The sequence below is a fragment of the Saimiri boliviensis genome, chromosome 15 (assembly GCF_048565385.1).
Source record: "Saimiri boliviensis isolate mSaiBol1 chromosome 15, mSaiBol1.pri, whole genome shotgun sequence".
In the NCBI taxonomy this organism is placed as follows: Eukaryota; Metazoa; Chordata; class Mammalia; order Primates; family Cebidae; genus Saimiri; species Saimiri boliviensis.
Genome location: NC_133463.1, coordinates 61,526,590 through 61,548,838, shown reverse-complemented (window position 1 = coordinate 61,548,838; position 22,249 = coordinate 61,526,590). Strand labels below are relative to the sequence as shown.

At 36.0% G+C, this 22,249-nt stretch overlaps 1 protein-coding gene across 8 annotated transcripts in view; it reads left to right on the top strand.

Moving 5' to 3' along the window:
* CSMD3 (CUB and Sushi multiple domains 3) overlaps positions 1-3,375 on the top strand; it is a 1,243,168-nt gene extending 1,239,793 nt beyond the window's left edge. For all 8 annotated transcript variants that reach the window (XM_039464529.2, XM_074387065.1, XM_074387064.1 and 5 more), the window contains one exon: positions 1,268-3,375. In XM_039464529.2, the coding sequence (XP_039320463.1) occupies positions 1,268-1,427 (160 nt within the window). In that variant the 3' untranslated portion in view covers positions 1,428-3,375. The remainder of the gene's footprint in view (positions 1-1,267) is intronic.
* Positions 3,376-22,249: the final 18,874 nt, after the last annotated feature.

The following is a 22,249-nucleotide window of genomic DNA, read 5'->3' as shown; positions in this document are numbered from 1 at the left end:
GTAAGAGCAAGTTATTAGTTTTCTTCCAATAAACTTAAGGTAGTTTTTTTTAAAAGTTGTTATTATAGAAATTGCATAAATTTTTGAAATATAGACAAATTCAGAAAATGTATTAGAGATAGTAATATAATAGCAATTATAAATTACAATAAAATTAATAGTTGAAATTTGATTGTTCAGTGTAAACAACAGAGTTGAGAAACAAATTTATTTTAAGATATGTCCTTTTAAGGAATTAGGCCCCAGAAATAGATAGCAGCAAGTCTGCCTTTCTTCCATGAAAAATGTGAGCAAGTTATACATGGTATGTGGGAAAGATAAACTAGATTAGCATTAGTCAAAGGTGAAATAAAGAAATGAATCAGAATTTCAAGACCAGCAGCCTCTACCACCCAACCTAGAATTCATGCATCTTGCTACCTAATTGTCAGTAATCCTTTAGAAACTATTTTCATGACTTGTGTATAAGTGTAGCCATTTCTTCTTTTGAGTTTTTCAACTTGCATGCTTTATTGTGTATCATTTTAAAAACAGAATTGAGTGTTCATGTTTTGGGATACTCCAAGTACCTTTCCAAATTAGGCCTCAGCATTAGTTGTGCAATCTTCAGGGAGTCTCCTTCATTCCTAGTGCAAAACCAACTTATAATTCAAGTTTCAGATTAAAATTTACCTCCTAAAAGATGTTTTTCCCTATTACCTCTCCTAAAGTAGCTTCCAGTTACTTTTCATATTAACCGTTTTCCTTTTAATCATAACAATACTCATTAGTTACTATTTTTAGTTTTATTTATTTTTAATTTATTCTTGTTTTTTTTTTTATCACTACAATGTGAACTCCCTGAAAGTAAGGACTGTTTTTTTTTAAATTATATACCCAATGTCTAGAATCATGACTGGCACATAATAGATGTTCAGTAAATATTTGATGGACAAATAAATAGTGATGAGATTTAAATCTATCACCATCATTATTTATACTATACATGATAAGTCATAGTAATTTCTAATTTTGTAAGAAAATTTATTATAGCCATTATATTTTTATATTACTAATATTGTTGCTGTAAATATGTATTATATGTAAAATTAAAAGTCATTCAGGTTTTTACAGTAACAAGCAATTTTTCAAGGTTGACTTACTGTGTTTATGATGTCTCCATTTTTTTAAGCTACATTATCTGATAACGGTATATATATGTTTGAGCTGTTGTCCACTGTTTCTGGAAGAAAGTTAACACATAGCTAATTAATTTTCTTATCAACAGGACTGCACCTAAAACACAGTATACAGGATGTTCAGTTCATGAAAATAACAATGGCCAAGCAGCTTTTGAAAACCCCATGTATGACACCAACGCGAAGTCAGTGGAAGGGAAGGCAGTACGATTTGATCCCAACTTGAACACGGTTTGCACAATGGTATAACAAGGCAACCCTTTGCCTTCTTCAGAAGCTTGGAAATCGACACACAAAACAGTGCACACTTAGTTCACTGCTAAACAAATTAAAGCACACTTTTCAGGATTTGCTGGGTCATCTTTTCCTGAGGAATGATACAGAAGAGTGTTTTTTCATAAACTGGACCATAATTCTTCATGTTTATCATGGAGAGTTTTACAAAAGTTTGGCTGCACTCCGAGAGTGCTTACTCACAGTTTATTTGCTTTTTTTAAAAAGGAGATTATTCTAAAACATAAACTTATTTGCATATATTGGAGGAGCATCCACTATCAGTATTTCTGTGCTTTATAAACTATATTAGAGGGACTGGGTTTTAAAAAAAAGATATAGGGTAGAAAATAAGAGCTATACTTACAAGAGTCAATAGATCACTGACTTCTCTTTAACTGTCCTGAACTACATCAAACCCGTTAAGTCTGTATTTCATACCACTCTGTCTTACATTCATTGTTGTTAATCGAGGCATTTGGTTTCCTTATTTAAGATTCAGTTATGACTTTATGTTTATGAGCTAATTTATGCCTCAGAAGAAATAATGTTGCCCATTCCAATTTGAATCTTTCTGTTTTCTTTGTTCTTTAGTATAATATTGCTATTCTTTTAGACTGGTTGTCATAGTTTCTACAAATGGCAAGTTCATTGTGCTACCCTCCCGATTTCCCCATTATGGAGTAACCAGTATTATTCAGTGAGCTACGGGGTAGTATTTAACTCTTTGCTTCAATATGTTTTTTTCATTTATTTTTATTAATTTTTATTATTTTTAAAATCCCAAATGTGATAGTAGCTTCGATGTGTTTTGTCACCCAAAGACCATTGCTGGCAAAATTTATCTAGAAAGATTATTATTTTGCAGTTATCTGAGACACCAAATTTACCAACCTTTACTTTCCAATATTTTTGAAAGACCAAATAAAATGTCCTAATAATCTACTCCATTTATTTCTACATTTGCTTCCAGTTGAGTCTTCAAATTTAAAGTTATTTTGACACATTTAACTTTCACTTAACAATGATTAGAAAAATATTTTGGTTCCTAAACATAATGACTGAAAAAATTATTATTTTAAATCACCAGTATAAATTTATTTCCTAAAGTTGTGGACATGTCATGTTTTATATATTTTTAAATTTCTGTAGCTTTATTTTAAACACCAAGTTTCAGATATAACAGGTTTCTTTCATTGTCAAATTAAGATATGTGTTTGTAAGTTGGTGGCTCATTTACAACTCTATCAAATAGTAATGCCAGCATTTTTATTTAATAGATCATAGTCTTCCTTTTATAGCATGTTTTACTTCATTGAATAAAATCATGTACCCAGTGTTAACTCTTTCTTGTTGTCCCTTTCAAATATGGATAACTCTGTGAACAGTCTCGACTTTTTGTATCATGAGACAGAGTGCCTAAGAGAAACCCATGCACCTGGGAGTGCTGCTTGGATCTATCTCTACAACATTTAGTGAATTTCTTGTAAACCACTTTGAGATACATTGTTTTGGAAATTCATACAATTTTCTCAACATTGTACTCTACTGGCAGGATGCAGTTTTAAATTTTATGCCATCAGTTATTTATTCTTGTTTATTCAAATGACTGCAATAACGATGATTCATTCATTAATGTTAAGGTTAATACATTTAAGATCTTGTTTAAACAATGTTTCTTCTGCAACTGGCTACTCCTCTTATATTAATGCATACACTTTTGTAAAGAAGTATATTTTTATGAAAAGAAACTTTGTAAAAGTATGATGTAAATTTTCAGTGCAATGTAAACAAAATAAAAATGGATAATTGCTTTTGTAAAATGTGTTTTTTTCCTCCCAAAAATAAACTGTGACTGTTCAGGTCAGTAAAAGGAATTGACAACCCACATCTATTTCTTGCTTTTAAAACTTCCCAAACTGCCTATTACATATATTTAGTTTGTAACATAATAATGAAATATGAATATTTATCTTCTTTATATTCCATATGTCCTCAATTATGACACTTTTGGGAAAATAGATTCCAAGTAAATATAGTAGTATCATAAGAACTTCATCTTACGTTGAATGAATGGTTTGCTAGAAAAATAACAAGAACTTCATCTTAGAATTTTCCTTAAATGTTAATATTTAACAGTACTGTGTAAATTTAGTTACAATTAATGATTTATAATATTTCTGTAGTATGTTTTCATAGAGATATGTTAGCATGCTCTATGGACATGAACTCAATAACTTTTCAAATAGCTACATTAAACTAATACTCAAAAACAAATACTTTTTTTCTGCCAAGATGGAGGATTTCCACAAATAAATGGAACATGTAAACATCCATATTCAAGATACATATTATGTTTCTGTAAATTCAAATTACATGTTACTAAGTTCAATTTTATTAGAGAACCATTTTTTACAAAACAGTCTCTTTATATTTTCAGAACCTCAAACTTCAGCCTGTGTAGTCTATCTCTGTTTATTACACTTTAGCTTTAGAAATAAATGGTTCTTTTATTTTGTCTCTTTGTAGTCTCTTTGTTTACTTTGTTACCTCCACCTTTCACTCATTTCAGAGCTATAATTTCATTTGTTGTGCTTCATTTTAACTTTCTGTCTTGTTAATCTATGTAATACTGACAGTGGGGTGTTAAAGTCTCCCACTATTGTTGTCTGGGAATCTAAGTCTCTTTGTAGGTCTCTAAGAACTTGCTTTCTGAATCAAAGTGTTTCTATATTAGTCACCTACCTATTTAGGATAGTTAGTTCTTCTTGTTGCATTGATCCTTTTAGTGTTACATGATTCCCTTCTTTGTCTTTTTTGATCTTTGTTGGTTTAAAGTCTGTTTTATTAGAGAGTAGGATTGCAACCCCTGCTTTTTATTTATTTATTTATTTATTTATTTTATTTGCTTGGTTAAGTATACCCCATCCCTTTATTCTGAGCCTATGTGTGTTTTTGCATGTGAGATGGGTCTTCTCAATATGGGACACTGATGGATCGTGACTCTTTATCTATTTTGCCAGTATGCACTTTTTAATTGGGACATTTAGCCTGTTTCTATTTAAGGTTAATATTGTTAGGTGTGCATTTGATCCTGTCATTATGACACTAGCTGATTATTTTGCCTAGTAGTTGATGCAGTTTCTTCATGGTGTCTTTGGTCTTTGCATTTTGGTTTGTTTTTGCAGTGGCTGGCGTAAGTTTTTCCTTTCCATATTTAGTGTTTACTTCAGGAGCTCTTGTAAGGCAGCCCTGGTGTTGGCAACATCCCTCAGCATTTGCTTGTCTGGAAAGGATTTTATTTCTCCTTCACTTATGAAGCTTAGTTTGGCTGGATATGAAATTCTGGGTTGAAATTCCTTAGAATGTTGAATATTGACCCCCACTCTCTTCTGGCATGTAGGGTTTCTGCAGAGAGATCTACTGTTAAGTCTGTTGTGCTTCCCTTTGTGGGTTACCCGACCTTTCTCTCTCGCTGCCCTTATCATTTTTTCCTTCATTTCAACTTTGGTGAATCTGACAATAATGTGTCTTGAGGTTGCTCTTCTCGAGGAGTACCTTTGTGGTGTTCTCTGTTTTTCTTCAGTTTGAATGTTGGCCTGTCTTGGTAGGTTGGGGAAGTTATCCTGGATAATATCCTGAATGTGTTTTCTAACTTGGTTCCATTCTCCCTGTCACTTTCAGGTACACCAATCAAACATAGGTTTGGTTTTTCACATAGTCCCATATTTCTTAGAGGCTTTGTTCATTCCTTGTCATCTTTTTTTCTCTAATATTGTCTTCATGCTTTATATAATTAAGCTGATCTTCAATACCTAATATTATTACTTCCACTTGATTAGTTCAGGTATTGATACTCATGTATGCTTCAGAAAGTTCACATGCTGTGTTTTTCAGCTCCACCAGTTCATCTTTAAACTGCTCATTCTAGTTAGCAATTCCTCTAACCTTTTACCAAGGTTCTTAGCTTCCTTGCATTGGGCTAGAACATGTTCCTTTAGCTCAGAGAAGTTTGTTATTATCTACCTTCTGAAGCCTACTTCTATCAATTCATCAAACTCATTCTCCATCCAAATTTCTTCCCTTGCTTGCAAGGAGTTGTGATCCTTTGGAGGAGAAGAGGCATTCAGGTTTTTGGAATTTTCAGCCTTTTTGTGCTGGTTTTCCCTCATCTACATGGATTTGTCTACCTTTGGTCTTTGTTATTGGTGACCTTTGGATGGAGTTTTTGCATGGTCATCATTTTTGTTGATGTTGATACTATTGCTTTCCGTTAGTTTTCCTTCTAACAGTCAGGCCCCTCTTCTGCAGGTCTACTGGAGTTTGCTGGGGATCCACTCCAGACCCTATTTGCCTGGGTATCACCAGCAGAGACTGAAGAACAGCAAAGATTCCTGCCTGCTCCTTCCTTGGAAGCTTCATCCCAGAGGGGCACCTGCCAGTTGCCAGCTGGAGCTCTCCTGTATGAGGTCTGTTGATCCCTGCTGGGAGGTGTCTCTCAGTCAAGAGGCACGGTATAGGGACCCACTTGAGGAGGCAGTCTGTCCCTTAGCAGAGCTTGAGCCATGTTCTGGGAGGTCTACTGCTCTCTTCAGAGCTGGCCAGCAGGAATATTTAAATCTGCTGAAGCTGTGCCCACAGCTTCCCCTTCCCCAGGTGCTCTGTCCCAGGGAGATGGGAGTTTTATCTATAAACCCCTGACTGGGGCTGCTGCCCTTTTTTTCAGAGATGCCCTGCCCAAAGAGGAGGAATCTAGAGAGGCAGTCTGGCTACAGAGGCTTTGCTTAGCTATGGTGGGCTTTGCCCTGTCTGAACTCCCCTGTGGGTTTTTTTACACTGTGAGGGGAAAACTACCTACTCAAGCCTCGGTAATGGTGGATGCCCCTCCCCCTACCAAGCTTGAGCATCCCAGGTCGACTTCAGACTGCTCTGCTGGCAGCAGAAATTTTAAACTAGTGGATCTTAGCTTGCTGGGCTTCATAGGAGTGGAATCTGTTGAGCAAGACCACTTGGCTCCCTGGCTTCAGTCCCCTATTTAAGGGAGTGAATGGTTCTGCCTCATTGGTATTCCAGGCACCACTGAGGTATGAACAACAACAACAACAACAACAACAACAACAAACTCCTGCAGCTAGCTCAATGTCTGCCCAAATGGCCAGTTTTGTGCTTGAAACCCAGGGTCCTGGTGGTGTAGGCATCTGAGGGAACTTCCTAATCTGTAGCTTGTGAAGACCATGGGGAAAGTGTAGTATCTGGGCCAGAATGCATCATCCCTCAGAGCACAGTCCCTCAGGCCTTCCCTTGCCTAGGGGAGGGAGTTCCCCAACCCCTGTGCTTCCTGGGTGAGATGATGTTTCATCCTGCTTCTGCTCTCCCTAGGTGGACCGCATCCACTGTCTAACCAGTCCCAATTAGATGAACTAGGTACCTAAGTTGGAAATTGGTCTTTGGTCTTGATAGGAGCTACAGATCGGAGATGTTCCTATTTGGCCACCTTGCTCGGGAATCTCAAAAAATTTTTTTCTTTGAACTTAAAGTTTTTGGATATATCTTCTGCATTGTCCCTTGGAAATCATCTAATTTTTCAAAACTTGACATTTGAGAGTTGTAGTTTGCTGCAGATAGTCATGTTGCCTTTTAACCATATTCACACATCTTACTGTGTTCTCTGTAACCCTCTCACTGTTGCTTTTCCTGACTTTCCCTTTTATATTTTGTCTGCATCTTAGCCTTTTATTATTTTTTATTTTGCTATTTTTCTTTTCCTTTCATGCTTATTCTTCTCAAAAGTGAGAATTAATTTTAGTGAAAGTAATTGTAAAGAGTCTTAAGAGGTTTATTGCACTCCTCATATATATATTTAAGAACGTTAAAGAGAACATGTAGATTCTACTCACAGTCTCTCGATACTGAAGCCTGATGAGTGAATGTGGAAACAGACCGACAGCCAAGATTTATGTTATTTGTCCTTTTCACTTGTAAGTGAAGGGGAATAAAGAACAAAACATTGACTAAAACAGCCAGTAAAATAACCAGATAATATGCTTTTTTAAAAGAAAATGAGAATTTATTGCCTGTCAAAGTATTAATCTGTGAATGTCTATAAATTAAAAGTAGGTACAGTTGAAGTGAGGTTTAAAAATCTCTTCTGTAAAATTATAGGAGGACATGCAGCTGAGAAATAATTTGTAATGTATAGTTTGAATTTTGGCTGAAAGAAATATTGACTTGCTTTTTTTTTTTAGGATGACTTTGGCGATAAGGGAATATTGATCTGAGAAGGTATACATGTTGTAAAATCTAAGAAATAACTTTTTGTCTTCACTTTCATGAACTTGGTGTTCTAAAATAATTTCAGAACAGATTTAGAAGTTACTGGAAAATAGAAATAGCCACTGGACATTAGATTTCATTCATCAGTACACAGAACAATGGAATTTGTAAACACCTGCCAGATACTTTTCCAACTTTTCATAAGTCTCCATATGTAATAATTTTATTAGTCTTGAAAAAAGTATTATATCCCCTACATTCAAATTCATAGCTACAAATTGTATCGTAAAATACAAAACAAGAAATCTGTGTTTAAACTCTCATCAGATACAAACCTTGGTTGTTATTATTAGCATACCTGTCAAAATAGCAGTGAACCTGTGTGCTCTGGCAAGACTGGTGAGACAAATATAGATGAATATATAGAAATAATAACATAGAATTATATAGTATAAATTAATGGGAACCCTAAAGCCTTTCTATTCTACAAGTGTCTTCCTCACCCCCTTGAGTTAAGATTTTGTATCTCTAGAAGGAATTTATTAGAATGAGATATGCTATCTGGGGAATATAACAGCTTTGTAATCCCAATTAGCAAATTAACACTTAGCTAATTAAAGTCAGTAGAGCAATCCAGGACTTCTTTGAAGTCTATGGCCTCCTTTTCAGAATGATGTTTTAAAATGTATAAAATGAAGCACGCAGAAAATTAATTATAATAAAATAATTACAAAATATTTTAAAACATTTTATGTTAATATATATATACATCAATACATACTAATACATATATAGATGCATATATACACATTTCTCTACTGAAAAGTAAGCAGGGGCTACTCCTATAATTTTGAAGATGGATGATCATAAGCAATATTATGAGATATTCATCACATTTAAGCATGACATTAAAATATTTGTGATTTTTATTAATGATAAAATTAGAAATTATGCCTATCTTTATGGTTGAAGGAAGTACTATATTTTATTTAAAAGGTTGGTGAAGATAAAGGTGTATTATTATTTTCATTTCAAGATTACAAACTCTGAATTCTATCTGCATACCAGATTAGAAACTCTGCCTTACAAGTAGGAATTTACAAGTATATAGCAAGCAGGCAGAGAAGACGATGTAATCTGCTCTCTTATGGTACTGGTCAGCAAAATGGAGTGCTTAATTTGAAGCTTGGTTACTGTATTTGGCCATTCTCACATTGCTATCAAGAAATGCCTGAGACTGAGTAATTTTTAAGAAAAGAGGTGTAATTGGCTCATGGTTCTGTAGGATGTACAGGAAGCTTGATGTTGGCATTGGCTTGGCTTCTGGGAAGGCCTGAGGAAACTTTAGTCATGGCAAGAGGTGAAAGGGAAGTGGGTATGTCACATGGCCAAAGCAGGAGGAAGAGAGAAAGAAAGGAAGAGTAAGGTCCTACACACTTTTAAACAACCATATCTCTTGAGAACTCATTCATTATTGCAAGTACAGTACAAAGAGGATGGTGCTAAGCCATTCATAAGAAATCAGCCCCTATGATCTAATTATCTGCCACCAGGTCCCACCTCCAAAACTGGGGATTATATTTTAATATGAAATTTGTGTGGGGAACTATATAAGTTAACAAATACCAGCAAAAGGCAATGAACTCTAAGAATAAATTCCAAATGGAAATGAGCAGGTATAAATAGCAAAATGTCATTAATCAATTAAATTATTAATATAACAAATATCTTCTAATAGTAAATGTTTACTATGAGGTATAATGGATATTAGAAAAATGAAAATAAAAAAAACATGGCCAGGTGTGGTTGTTCCTGCCTTTAATCCCAGCACTCTGGGAGGTCAAGGCAAGCATATCAATTGAGGTCAGGAGTTTGAGACCAGCCTGGTCAACATGGTGAAACCCCATCTGTACTAAAAATACAAAAATTAGCCAGGTATGGTGGCATGTACCTGTAGTCTCAGCTACTTCAGAGGCTGAGACAGGAGAACCACTTGAATCTGGGAGACAGAGTTTGTAGTGACCCGAGATGGCACCATTGCACTCCAGCCTGGCGATGGAGCAAGACTCCACCTTAAAAAATAAATAACAGTAAAAATAAACACATAGATCTTATCCTTCGACTTGTAACTTGATGTATTTTCAAGCTATAAAAAAAAATCATTAAAGTATGTTAAGGTGCCACACAATGTCTATGTGATGTCTTGTATGTCTATGTGTGCTTTCACTACTTTCCATTAATTAAAATTTACTTTCATGAATTTTAGAGAAACTTGACAAATTTCGGTCTGTTGAATGAGAGCCTACCTTATTTTAGTCTGATAATTAAGGGGTATAAAAATGACTTTGGCTATGTGGCATCAACATATATTTTCAGAAAATTCAGAATTTGATGGGATGAATTACTATGAAAACTGCATGTTAGATGACTTTAATATGAAAAACTTGGATATTTCTTGACAAAATAATCATGGACTGTTCACAATTTTAGTGGGAAAGGTATGCTTTACTTTATCTTTTTATTTCATATGTACATATTTCCTTAGGAATCTTTGTTAGTCAATGCCTTACCTATAAAACATCATTTGCACATAAATTGAAAAAAAAATGCACCTACAATTTCAATAAAAATCAATTAGATAAGAAAGTGAGACACGGGTCAAATTTATATTTAGTGATATGTTATCTACTGAATAAGGGAAATCAGTATTCCTTTAGGCCTAGTAGTTCTACTTAATATGCTATCCAACAGAAATAATTACAGATGACTATTTAACTTGGCTTTTCAAATTATGCATTGCTTGTGTATGGTGAAAAATATATCACTAGACACAAATGTGTGAGCAACATAAATATTCATTGATGTCGGATTGCACTAGACATCACCATGCATGAATAACGAATTATTGAAAATTAGGTTCTAAGTTTAGGAATGTGGAAACTTCAACTTTCAAACCAAAACCCACAGTTTCTATGTCTATATCTCTGTATCTGTCTCTCTTTTCGGTATCTCCCAAATACACATGTATACAAACATAAATAACATGAACTAAAAAATAAAGTGTAAGTAGTATTTAGATATTATCAGAAGTGTGATTTTAATTTTTCATTTTCCCCTGAGTGTATATATGTTAATTTTACTATAAAAACAATAGTTTTAAAAATAAAAGAGTATTAATTTAAAAATTAGATTTTACTATGATGATAACTTTGCTTGGAAGAATATACAGACCTGAAAGTGATAGTTAAAGAGTCTGAGTTTAGGAGACACCTATATGAACTGTATCTTTGTAGATAATCAATATGTTAACAATAAAAATAATTTTAAAAGCTTCAAGACTTTTACACAGAAAAAAAACCTGAGAGTAAAAGAGATAATATTTGTACACAGTAGATTATCTAAAAAATTAAAATATTAAGAAAAAATGATAAATTCATTGACCAATCAATGATTTTTTCAAATATCAAAAATCATTGACTAATCAATGATTTTTGTCAAGTACAGTTTCATTTTGCTTTTGTTGTATGCATTGCATCAAAATTCCCTAGAATAAGAATATTGGCCAAACAGATAATTTACTCTAAAAACGTAACTAAAGTACCAAGAAGAATCTTGTTAGTAATTTTATGTTTATTCTATGACTCTTAGAAAATAATTTTCTTTCCAAATAACTATAATGGTAGATATTTTGCTTTATAGAAAATGTTTTAAAACTTAAAAAAATCTTATCAGAAGTTTCCTTTTTTATTATTATTGCTTTGAGCTTATGGAGTTAATTTCTTTTTCCTCAAAGCAATTACATTATCCAATCTATTTTTTTACAGTTTATTTTCTCTTTAAGATGTATTTCAAGTGCTTTTACCTTGGATAATGCCATGTAACTGACCACAGGCATCATTAATAAGTGGCGTCTGTGAGTGAGAGAAGGAAAGCTGGTGGTGTAATTCAGTCTTAAGTCCAAAATCCTGGGCGCCAAAGGAGCGAATAATGTAAATCCTGGTCTGAGGACAGAAGAAAATAGAGTAAGATGTCTTAGCTCGAGCAATATGGCAGAAGTAAAAAGGGTATGAGTTCCTCCTTCCTTCACCTTTTGTTTTGTCCAGGTTCTTAACAGGTTAGATGAAGCCTACCCACATGGGAGATGACAATCTGCTTTACTCAGTCTATCGATCAAAACGTTAATCTCAAAAATATCCTCAGACACACATTTGGAATAATATTTAACCTACGTGCCTTAGCCAAGACCATTACAAGAATTCTTTATTACCTTTGTATTATTTTCTTCCATTGGATTTTTTTTTTAAATTTTTGATAGGGTTAAATGAAGCTCTATAAGCAATTATTATTATTATTATTATTTAACTTTTGTGTGCTTGAAAAATCACCTGATTGTCTCAATGGTAGAATAGAGTTGACTAATAAAAGAGACAGTGGACTTGAATATGAAATAAATACTTACTATCCAGTCAAGCCACAGAATAGAAAATGATTAAATGAAAATACACAAAGTCTCAGTCACTTGTGGGAAAATATCAGAAGATTCAGTGTACATGTAACTGAGCCTCAGAAGGGGAGGAGAAAGAGGTTGGAGCGAAGAAATTATTTGAAGATATAATGTTAGTAAACTTCCCAAATTTGGTGAAAAACATAAACTTGCAGATCAAAGAGGGTCAGTGACTACCAGGAAGATACATTCAAAGAAACCCATACCTAGACACATCATAACTAGATTATGAAAAACAACAAAAAACAAAACATGGAGACATAGATTGTGAATACACTTGAGCAATGGAAGGCAAAATGAGTAAGGGACTACATCTCCATAATGGTGGAAGGACTGCTCTCCTCTGCTCCCTAATGTCTTTTCAGAAGTCAGTTTGTCAGATACCAGCAATTAACCAGAGATGCTCTTTAGGCTGTTGAATGCCCTTAAACTATACATATGTGATCTGAGCAGCTTTAGAAACCTGTAGATATATTGCTTTTGTTAAGATAAGCTCTGTGTTCTTAGGGAGCATCCAGGCAACTTTTTTCCTTAAGAAAGAGCTGGTCATCTACGAAGGTCCAACATGATGGAGGGCCAGGGGAAGAAATGGGGCTTTGGTGACTTTCCAATAAGGACTGAACACAAGACATGACAAAACAAGGAAAGACAAAACAAGGTAAGGCAAGACAAAAAAAACAAGCATGGCAATTTTCTGAGAAAGCCTTCTGGCTTGGAAGTTTGGTGTTATCCAACAAAGATACAACCAACCACTTGTGAGCTCCTGAAATATTTCTGATCCCTTCTGATCTGTAAAGAATAGTTTAATAATTGTAGAGTCAAAAACTTATTCTGGAATTGAAATGCATCTATGAGAGTCTCTCTTAAACTATGACAGACAGCAAGATGCAAGGTCACTCCCTATAGCTGCAGTCAAATACCACAGCCCATTTTTCCTTTTCAAAAATGTATAAATCTCATTATAAACAACATCTTGTTTGTCAAATACAACAAACTGCCTTAAAAGTCAAGGAAAAAAGGTAGGTGATTTATTGAGCAAGAACTAACCAAAAAATAACATTCAGAAAAATAAAAATATAAAATGTTAATTGTTTTCAAATTTTACTAAAATTAGAAAAGTTAATTTCTTGCAAGTATCAGCACATCATATAAAAAGGCAACTTATTGCTATTATCTCTTTACACAAAGGAAGGAGAGATTATTAATGAAACCATTTTCATAATCTAGTTTTTGTAATGGAAAGAATTTGGCAGAGAAGGATTATTTGTGTTTCAGCTCTCTAATACTGCAGCCAGTTTTAATTTTCCTTGAATAACAAATAGCTAGAGTGGTATAGAAATATCTTACCTTTGGCTTGATGAGAAACGTGTATTTTAAGAACTTCAATCACTCAGCAAAGATGCTTACGAAACTCAAAACAGCAGTTTGCTGTTTAATTTTTCTTATGCTTAAGACTCTGAAAATAAAGAAAAGAATTGCACAATAATTTAGGATATTGTCCAAACCAACCCAATGATAATGATTTCCAAAATATTGAAAACATAACATTTTTACTTAGTTTAAAAAATGTGGTCTTTGTACCTTAACATTTTTTTTCTTTGACTCTCTACTATACTAGATCTTATGCTTTACTTAGTCCATGAAACCCTCATCAGCGTTCTCCCTCATTCCTTCCAATTAGGCACTATTCATTATTGCTAAAGAAATTAAAGAAATAAGATCGTATAAGTTATTTACAAATATATATTATATCATCTCATTATGTTTCTGGTTGTTGCTCAACATTTTGTTTTACCTTTTATTGCTTCCCTTTTTTCAGACAAATTTTGTCCACATAAACTACCCTATTGTAAACTATTTTAGAAGACTCCTTCACTTTATTGAGTGCCTTCACTTTTTCTTCTGTATTTCTAAACTTTGTATCTTTGGTTGGGCCTTTCTAGTCTGTCCTCAGTTTGCTGTCCTGTAAATTCACATCTTTCCATTTCACTTTCTATCTTACTCCTTTTGCCTGTGGCTTTAATTATTGTTGTAATTTCAATGTTCACTTCTTTGTGAATGATATGATTCCTAAATATCAACCTTTTTTTTTTTTTTTCTTTTTTTTTTTTTTTTTTTGAGACGGAGTCTTGTCCCGTCACCCGGGCAGGAGTGCAATGGTGCAATCATGGCTCACTGCAACCTCTGCCTCCTGGGTTCAAATGATTCTCCTGCCTCAGCCTCCCGACGAGCTGGGATTACAGGCACCCACCACCATGCCCAGCTATTTTTTTTTTTGTATTTTCAGTAAAGAAGGGGTTTCACCATGTTGGCCAGGCTAGTCTCCAATTCCTGACCTTGTGATTGACCTCATGATCTGGCCCCTCACCCTTCCAAAGTTCTGGGATTACAGGCGTGAGCCACTGCACCTGACCAAGGTTTAATTGGATTTACAGTTCCACATGGCTGGGGAGGCCTCATAATCACTGAGGGAGGCAAAAGGCACTTTTTTTTTTTTTTTTGAGGCAGAGTCTTGCTCTGTTGCCAGGATGAAGTGCAGTGCAAGATCTCGGCTCACTGAAATCTCTGCTTCCCCGGTTCAAGCGATTCTCCTGCCTCAGCCTCGTGAGAGTAGCCGGCATTACAGGCTCCCCGCGACCCTGCCTGGCTAAGTTTTGTATTTTTAGTGGAGACGGGGTTTCGTCATGTTGGTCAGACTGGTCTTGAACTTCTGACCTCATGATCTGTACGCCTTGGCATCCCAAAGTGCTGGGATTACAGGCTTGAGCCACAGTGCCCGGTCACTCAAGCTCTTGTAATAATCAGCTTTCATCTCATCAACTCTCACCATTTTGAGAAATATCTTGAAAACTATCTTCTGCACATTTGTAACTACAGGTGCTCCAGCTTTTCAAATTCAATATTTTTAAATTGGAATTTTTCATACATTATAATGAAACTCTTAGTTACTCCAATTATGTAAATAGCATCCAGATCAACCCAGCTAGGAAGTTAGGATCTACCTGGTCCAATTATGAGGGACTTCTCTTCCCAGGTCTGCGAGGGGCGAGGGGCATGGTTTCAAAGGCAGGACATTCCTGGCTCTAGCCGCCATCTGGAAACCAGAAGGGTTTCAAATGTTAAGTTATTTGTCTGGGTTTCCCCCACCCGCCGCCTAGGTAGAGAAAGCCAGGTGAGGCTACTTTATCCAAAAAGCCCGCCCAGAGCTCTGAGAGGAGGGGGCTCTGTCACTCAGAGTTGTGGACCAAGTGTCCAATCCGGTATCAGAGTCAAAGATCAATCACTCCAGAGGACGTTTGAAAGAACTTCTCTCATTGGATGAGAACATGAATGGGGTGGGATAACTGGGGGGGGGGGTTCAACGTTTGAAAGAACTTCTCTCATTGGATGAGACATGAATGGGGCGGGAATAACTCAGTGGTTGAACGTTTGAAAGACCTTCTCTCGTTGGATGAGAACATGAATGGGGCGGGAATAACTCAGTGGTGATTCCTTCCCCCGGAAGGAGGTTTGGCTTAACAAAACTCTCTTACACGTGCAAATTCCAAGGCTGGTCAGGCATCCCGGCTCCATCTTGCAGGTAAAGAATCTTTATCATATGTTTTTGTTTAACGTAAGACTTCCTGTTTCTGAGTCAAGGGGAGAAAGGAATGAACAAAAGACAATGACTTTTCACTGTTGGTCAGGGAATTATACATTCTTTCCTTTTGTAATTCCTTGTCAACACTACTACGGGACCCGACTTAACTAAATGTAGCTGAGACGTAGAGCATAGGATAGGAAATATTTGATGAATACTGCCTTTGCAATAGTTTTCTTTTCTGCTTTGCTGCCTTTTTCTGCAGATTATATGGAAATTCGACCCTTTTCTGAGAGACGCACCTCAAAAGTCCCTTTCAAGCTTTATCCACTTTAAATTCTAGGCTCCACATTTAATTTACAGTAGTTTCTCTATCAGGCAAGATGTCTAAGTTAACTGTCTCCCTCTCTCCCACCACACACAAACATACCCTTGGTAGAATATTGTATTTGCTTCCCGAGGTAACAAATTACCACAAACTCAAGGACTTCATGAAACAGAAATTTATTCTTTCATAATTGTGGAGGCTAAAAGTCCAAACCCTAGCAGGACCACACTTCCTCCAGGGGCTCTAGCAAAGAATCATGGTTCTTATTTTTGCCTCTTCCAGCTGCTGTTGATTGTCCTGGAATTGTGGAATTTGTGACTGCATTGCTCTGACCCCTGCTTCTATATTCATTTTGTCTTCTCACATTGTCTTCTCCTCTGTTTGTCGTTATTTCTGTTTGCCTTGCTTATAGTGACACTTGTCATTGCATTTAGGGATGCCTGGAAAATACAGAGTAATTACATCGTCTCAAGATCTTTAGCTTAATTTCGACTGCAAAGACTTTTTTTTTTCTCTCTCTCTCAAAGTAATATTTTAGATTTCCAAGGCTGAGGTCTTCATGTCTTCGGATGGCCATTATTCAACCCACTTCAAACATGCAAATCATATTTTGGTACCAGAGAAAAAACACGCATTTAAAGAACTCAAAACTAAATGTTGGAGCTGACACAGAGAGCAAAGGAAAGAGAATAGGAAGATAAGCTGGAAAGATAGAGTCAAACTAACAGCACCTCGTCGGCCATTGTAGAGGATAGTGAATCCAAGCTGATCCAAAGCCTCTGTGTTTCACACATAGGTTGTGAGTTAAGAACTCATCTTAGGGTGGTGAGATCTCCCTTCAAGAGAGACACAGCTGTGAGAAATGTAGTAAGCCAGGAACTTTCGGCTGCTACATCTGCCATAGCATTCCTTTTGAAGCCACACTTTGACCAGACTGTTCATAGCATGCGAAGCACTATGTGATTACTAGGTCGGGGACCTTCTGGGCCAGTATGAGACTCTTTTAAACAGTAGTTTTTCTTTCCATGGGGCTTCCCATAATCTAATTTTTTCATAATAGTATTTCAGTCCTGCTCAATCATCCCACTGAGGGACTTCTCTTCCCGAGTCTGCAAGGGGCTGGTTTCAAAGCAGGAGTTTCCCGGCTCCACGCCTCGATCCGGAACCGGAGGGGTTTCAAATGTAAAGTTCTTTGTCTGGGTTTCCCACCTGTGGACTAGATAGAGAAGTCCAGGTGAAGCTCCTTTGTCCCAAAAAACCCTCTGAAAGCTCTGTGAGGCGGGAGCTCTGCAACTCAGAGTTGTGGACCAAGCAGCCAATCCAGTATCAGAGTTCCCCCTCCCCTCCCCCTTCCCCCCTCCCCCTCCCCCTCCCCCTCCCCTCCCCCCTCCCCCTCCTCCCCCCTCCTCCCCCCTCCTCCCCCTCCCCCCTCCCCCTCCCCCTCCTCCCCCTCCTCCCCCTCCTCCCCCTCCTCCCCCTCCTCCCTCTCCTCCCTCTCCTCCCTCTCCTCCCTCTCCTCCCTCTCCTCCCTCTCCTCCCTCTCCTCCCTCTCCTCCTCCTCCCCTTCTCTCCCTCCTCCCTCTCCTCCCCCTCCTCCCCCTCTTGATGCTCCCCTGGTTAAACCTTCGTCCCCTTCTCTTTTCATGACTGTCATGCCTGACTGCTCCTTGCTTTCTCTTACTCCATCTTTGTTTTATTATTCAAAGACTGTTTTTTTTTATTGTTTGTTGGTGGACCTGAATGGTCACAGTTAATACCTGTTATGGTCCACAAAGACAGTTTTTAAAATGTGGTTGCCTCATACCTACCAAGTATAATTATAACACAAGTACTATGTAGCACGTGAATTATCTCTGGAACAAGGTGGCAACCTGTTCGCTGAAGACTGAACTGGTGGTTATCTGGGAAAACATCTTGCATTGTGTCAATGCAGTGATCCAGGTAATTGAAAAGAATGGGGCAGCAATGCATAAAAGGACATGTAATTGATCAGGAATGACTAACCTGTGTTAGTGCTCTTAATGGAGGAAAAATACTTTATTAAAATTTTAAGGCAGTGTCTTACTCCTGTTGCCCAGGCTGGAGTGCAGTGGTGTGATCACACCCCCCCTGCAGCCTTGACTTCCCAGGCTCAGGTGATCATCCCATTTCAGACTCCCTAGTAGCCAAGACTCCAGGCTTGCACCACCACATCCAGCTATTTTTTTTGTATTTTTAGTAGAGATGGGTTTTTGGTATGTTGCCCAGGCTGGTCTCCATCTCAAGTGATCTGCCTGCCTTGGCCTTCCAAAGTACTGGGTTTACAGGTGTGAGCCACTGTGCCCAGCAGTAATAATACTATTTTACAGAAAAAGAATCCAGATAATTTTATCTAATCTCTCCCTTTATTATAAAAAGCAAAAATACTAGTATAATATGTTTCAGTTATTGATACAAATTAAGTGGTCATATTAGTGGGAATTTTCTGTAGAATGTGATGCCAGAGACAGTGATTGTCCAATTTTATTGTCATTAGACTTTCCTGAAGACCTTACTTAAAATTCAGAAGACTCAGTCAGATATTCTTATTAGTAGATTCTGTGACAAATCATTATTTAAGAAGCCATTCCAGAGTAGTTTGTCCTTAGACTGTTCTAGACACCAACACAAGGCTTTCCAAAGAGACTTAAAGAAAGCATATCTAAATTTAATATTAAATGCTGCACTTGATAATGAATCAGAATATAAATAATATTTATGTTATTTTTATGTGAAATTTTGTACTCTGACACCTCTTTATCTTTTAAAACAATGAGATTAGAGTAATTCAAATTTTGGATGGATAATCCAAGTCTCAAATCATATTTTTACCTCATTTTATCAGTTCTAATAAAGTTTGAAAAAGTCCAGTGGCTGCCCTAATCTCTGATATATTTAGTAGAGATCAAATTAGTACAATTTATTTTAATTCTTTTGGTAAGGGGCTAGTCTATGTAACTCACCTGAAGAACTGGCAGGCCCATTTGTAAATGAAACATGTTCTAACTTTGCTCTTGAAGAGTGAAAAGTAGCCCAAGATACCAGATTAATATTGCCTTGTTCACAGTATGCTGCAAGAAAAGATGAATGGAAATTCAATTGTGCCATTCCAAACTATATATTTTGGCTAATGAAAGGCTCATTAATTAAATGAAACAAGGAGGGATTTTTTAAAAAAAGATTTAGCCTTGTATACTACTATTCCTAAAGAGATCTACTAAGAAAGATAATATTTTGTTTGCCAGGTTTCTATAAGGAGAGACAGAGTGAAAAGCTTTACTAGAATTTAGTAATTTTGTATAGGTTTTTTACATTTTCTTGGTTCAATGATAAAATCCTGAAAGACCATTTTATTTTGAGATGGAATATTTTATAATGCACTTCTTAGCTAGTACATTTAGGTTATGACCACTCCTTTGCATGTGACTGGCCAAAGGGTAATATTTGTTTCTCTTTTCTAGATGGGGCTTTTACAATAAATTTCTTATTCAACACACACACACACACACAATCATTCAGGGAATAGTCTCCTATGCTACATTTAGTGACAGGAGAGCATTTCATTCTCACAGGAGTCAGCAAGCTACTACTCACATCTCTTCATCCAGAGTAAAATCAATCAAGACTTAACCTATTTTTTCCATCAGAAATCCAGAATTTTCAGTGAAACAGATGAGGGATTTTTCAGAAGTAATATCCATTCAAGATGCAATTGACCAATTTTGGAAAAGTTGAATTTACACGAATCACCAAAGGTGATCAGAGACCAGGAAACAAATAAAAGTATTTTATGGACTAAGACCTCATTGATTGTAAGATGCACCATTATTCTATACACCTGTTAGACAAGTTAAGCTGTGCACAATGCTTTATTGATAGCTCTGGGCAGTGCATGCATTGATAATACCAGCCTCTCATGCTTTGACATTTATTTTCATCTATTCTAAGATGTTTTATAATTTTTTCTGCCTTCAGTTAAATTGTTTGGCATGACATAGGCCGTACATATACACACATGTCCAGAGTTTTCACTGAAGTATTTTTTTTCAGAGGTAATAGCTATCCAAGAGGCAGTTGACCAATTTTGGAAAAGTTGAATTCACACAAATCACCAAAGGAGTTAAGAGACTAGGAAACAAATATAATTTTATACATAGATGTATATGTACAAAATCTCAATGACAAATGTAATACAGCATCATATTCTTGATCTCCACATCTTAGGTCCTGATATTTGGTGGTTATTTAATAAAATGAATACACTGTGGTGGATTGCTTCTCTAATGACAAGTATTTGCTTCAGTAATTTTTATATTAATACTAAAATATATAATCTGGGAAGATATTTTAATACCATTTGAACATAACTCAAAATGTTGATGACATCAATAGCCATGCTGAAATTTCTACATGTATAAGCAATGAACACCCAATGATAATTACCATGTGGCTGATTCTATGATATTACTGATGACAGGGTGTGTTACAGTTTCAGAGATTTTATAACGTGAAACTGTATGTGTCTAAGTGTGAATGAAATATGATACACTATTGCTAGCCTCTTGACTAGAGTTAGAGATCCCTCAGAATAAAGATCTGAGTGCTTCAATTCTCAGAAGGAATCCTGGGCTATTTTTTAAACAAAAATAAAAACAGAAACAAAAAAATATGACCAGCTAAAACTGTTAGGAAACACATAATGTTACTTCTATTAGTAATCTGTACATTAGTTTTTTCTCCTCCAGATTCTTAATACTCTGATGCTTCCTCTTCCCTAGTCCAACCTCTAAAATCTATAAAATATGCTCATAAGAAGTGTGGAGTGAAAAAACTGCCTTACTAAAATGGTTTGGTTGTTTGTCCCCTCCAAATCTCCTGTTGAAATGTGATTCCTAATGTTAGAGGTGGGACCTGGTGGCAGGTGATTGGATCATAGGGACCAGATTCCTCATGAATGGTTTAACATCATTCCCTTGGTGGTAACTATAACTCTGTGTAATAACTGTATTCTGTGTTCAACTTCTTCCTTTGTTTCAGGTTCTTTCCCATTACCACTCCACTAGTGCAAGGCTCTGTCAACTGCAAACAACAATAAAAGCATACCAAAAAGAAAAAAAAAAAAATACCTCCATCAACCTCAGGATATAGCCTGTCTATATCCTCTGATTATATAGACAAATGTGATTGAATTTTCTACACATAAGGATTCTATTTCTCACTTCTATTGACCATTCAAATCTGAGTATCACATTCAGCGTTCCACTGAGATACCTGTTTAAATTTGCTGAAATGGCCACCTGTAACTACATTTAGTAGAAAATGTGTAGTCCTTAACATAGTTAATCCCTTAGGGGATATTTGTCATTGTTGACACTTCTTCATTATTCCCTCCCCCCAACCCCTGCTTTGAGACTTCTTTGATATCCTTCTGACTTTCTCCTGGACCTTCCACAGTTTCTTTAATCTTCTAGATTTTTCTCTTTTTAATATTTTTACATAGAAGTGCACTCAAATAAATATTCTCAGGTTCTAGAGAAACATTTGTTCTGCCTTTAAAATGATTCCACCTGAGAAATTTTATGCAGTTGAACTTGTACATTTGTTGTCTGTTTGTGATAACACAAATAGCTGAGATCTCTCTTCTGAATTCTGGGTTCATACCTCACTCTGCCCTGTTGAACATCTGACAAGTCTTCAATCTTTATGTGTCTATAAGTGAACTCTTATCACCAAACCTATTCATTCTGTTTCTGATTTCAGTTAAATTTCACAGTTATTTATTTGCCACAACCAGAAACCTAAGTATCATTTTGACTCCTTTTTTCTGACTGCACCAGCTCAGCAAATCACATTTTCTTGTTTGATTCTCTCATCTTACTATTTCTTGAGTATAAAAATTTTCTCCATATACACTGTCATTTATTACATTACTGCATGCCACAATCTTCTCTGAGATTATCACACAGTCTTCCTAGGTCTTTTGTATGCTTTCACTCTCTTTTTATTTGTTCATTTGTTCGTTTTTCTCTAAACTGAGGATATATTGAATTGCAGACTGTCGTTAAAATAAGGATTTCATCACTTTAAGAAAAAAA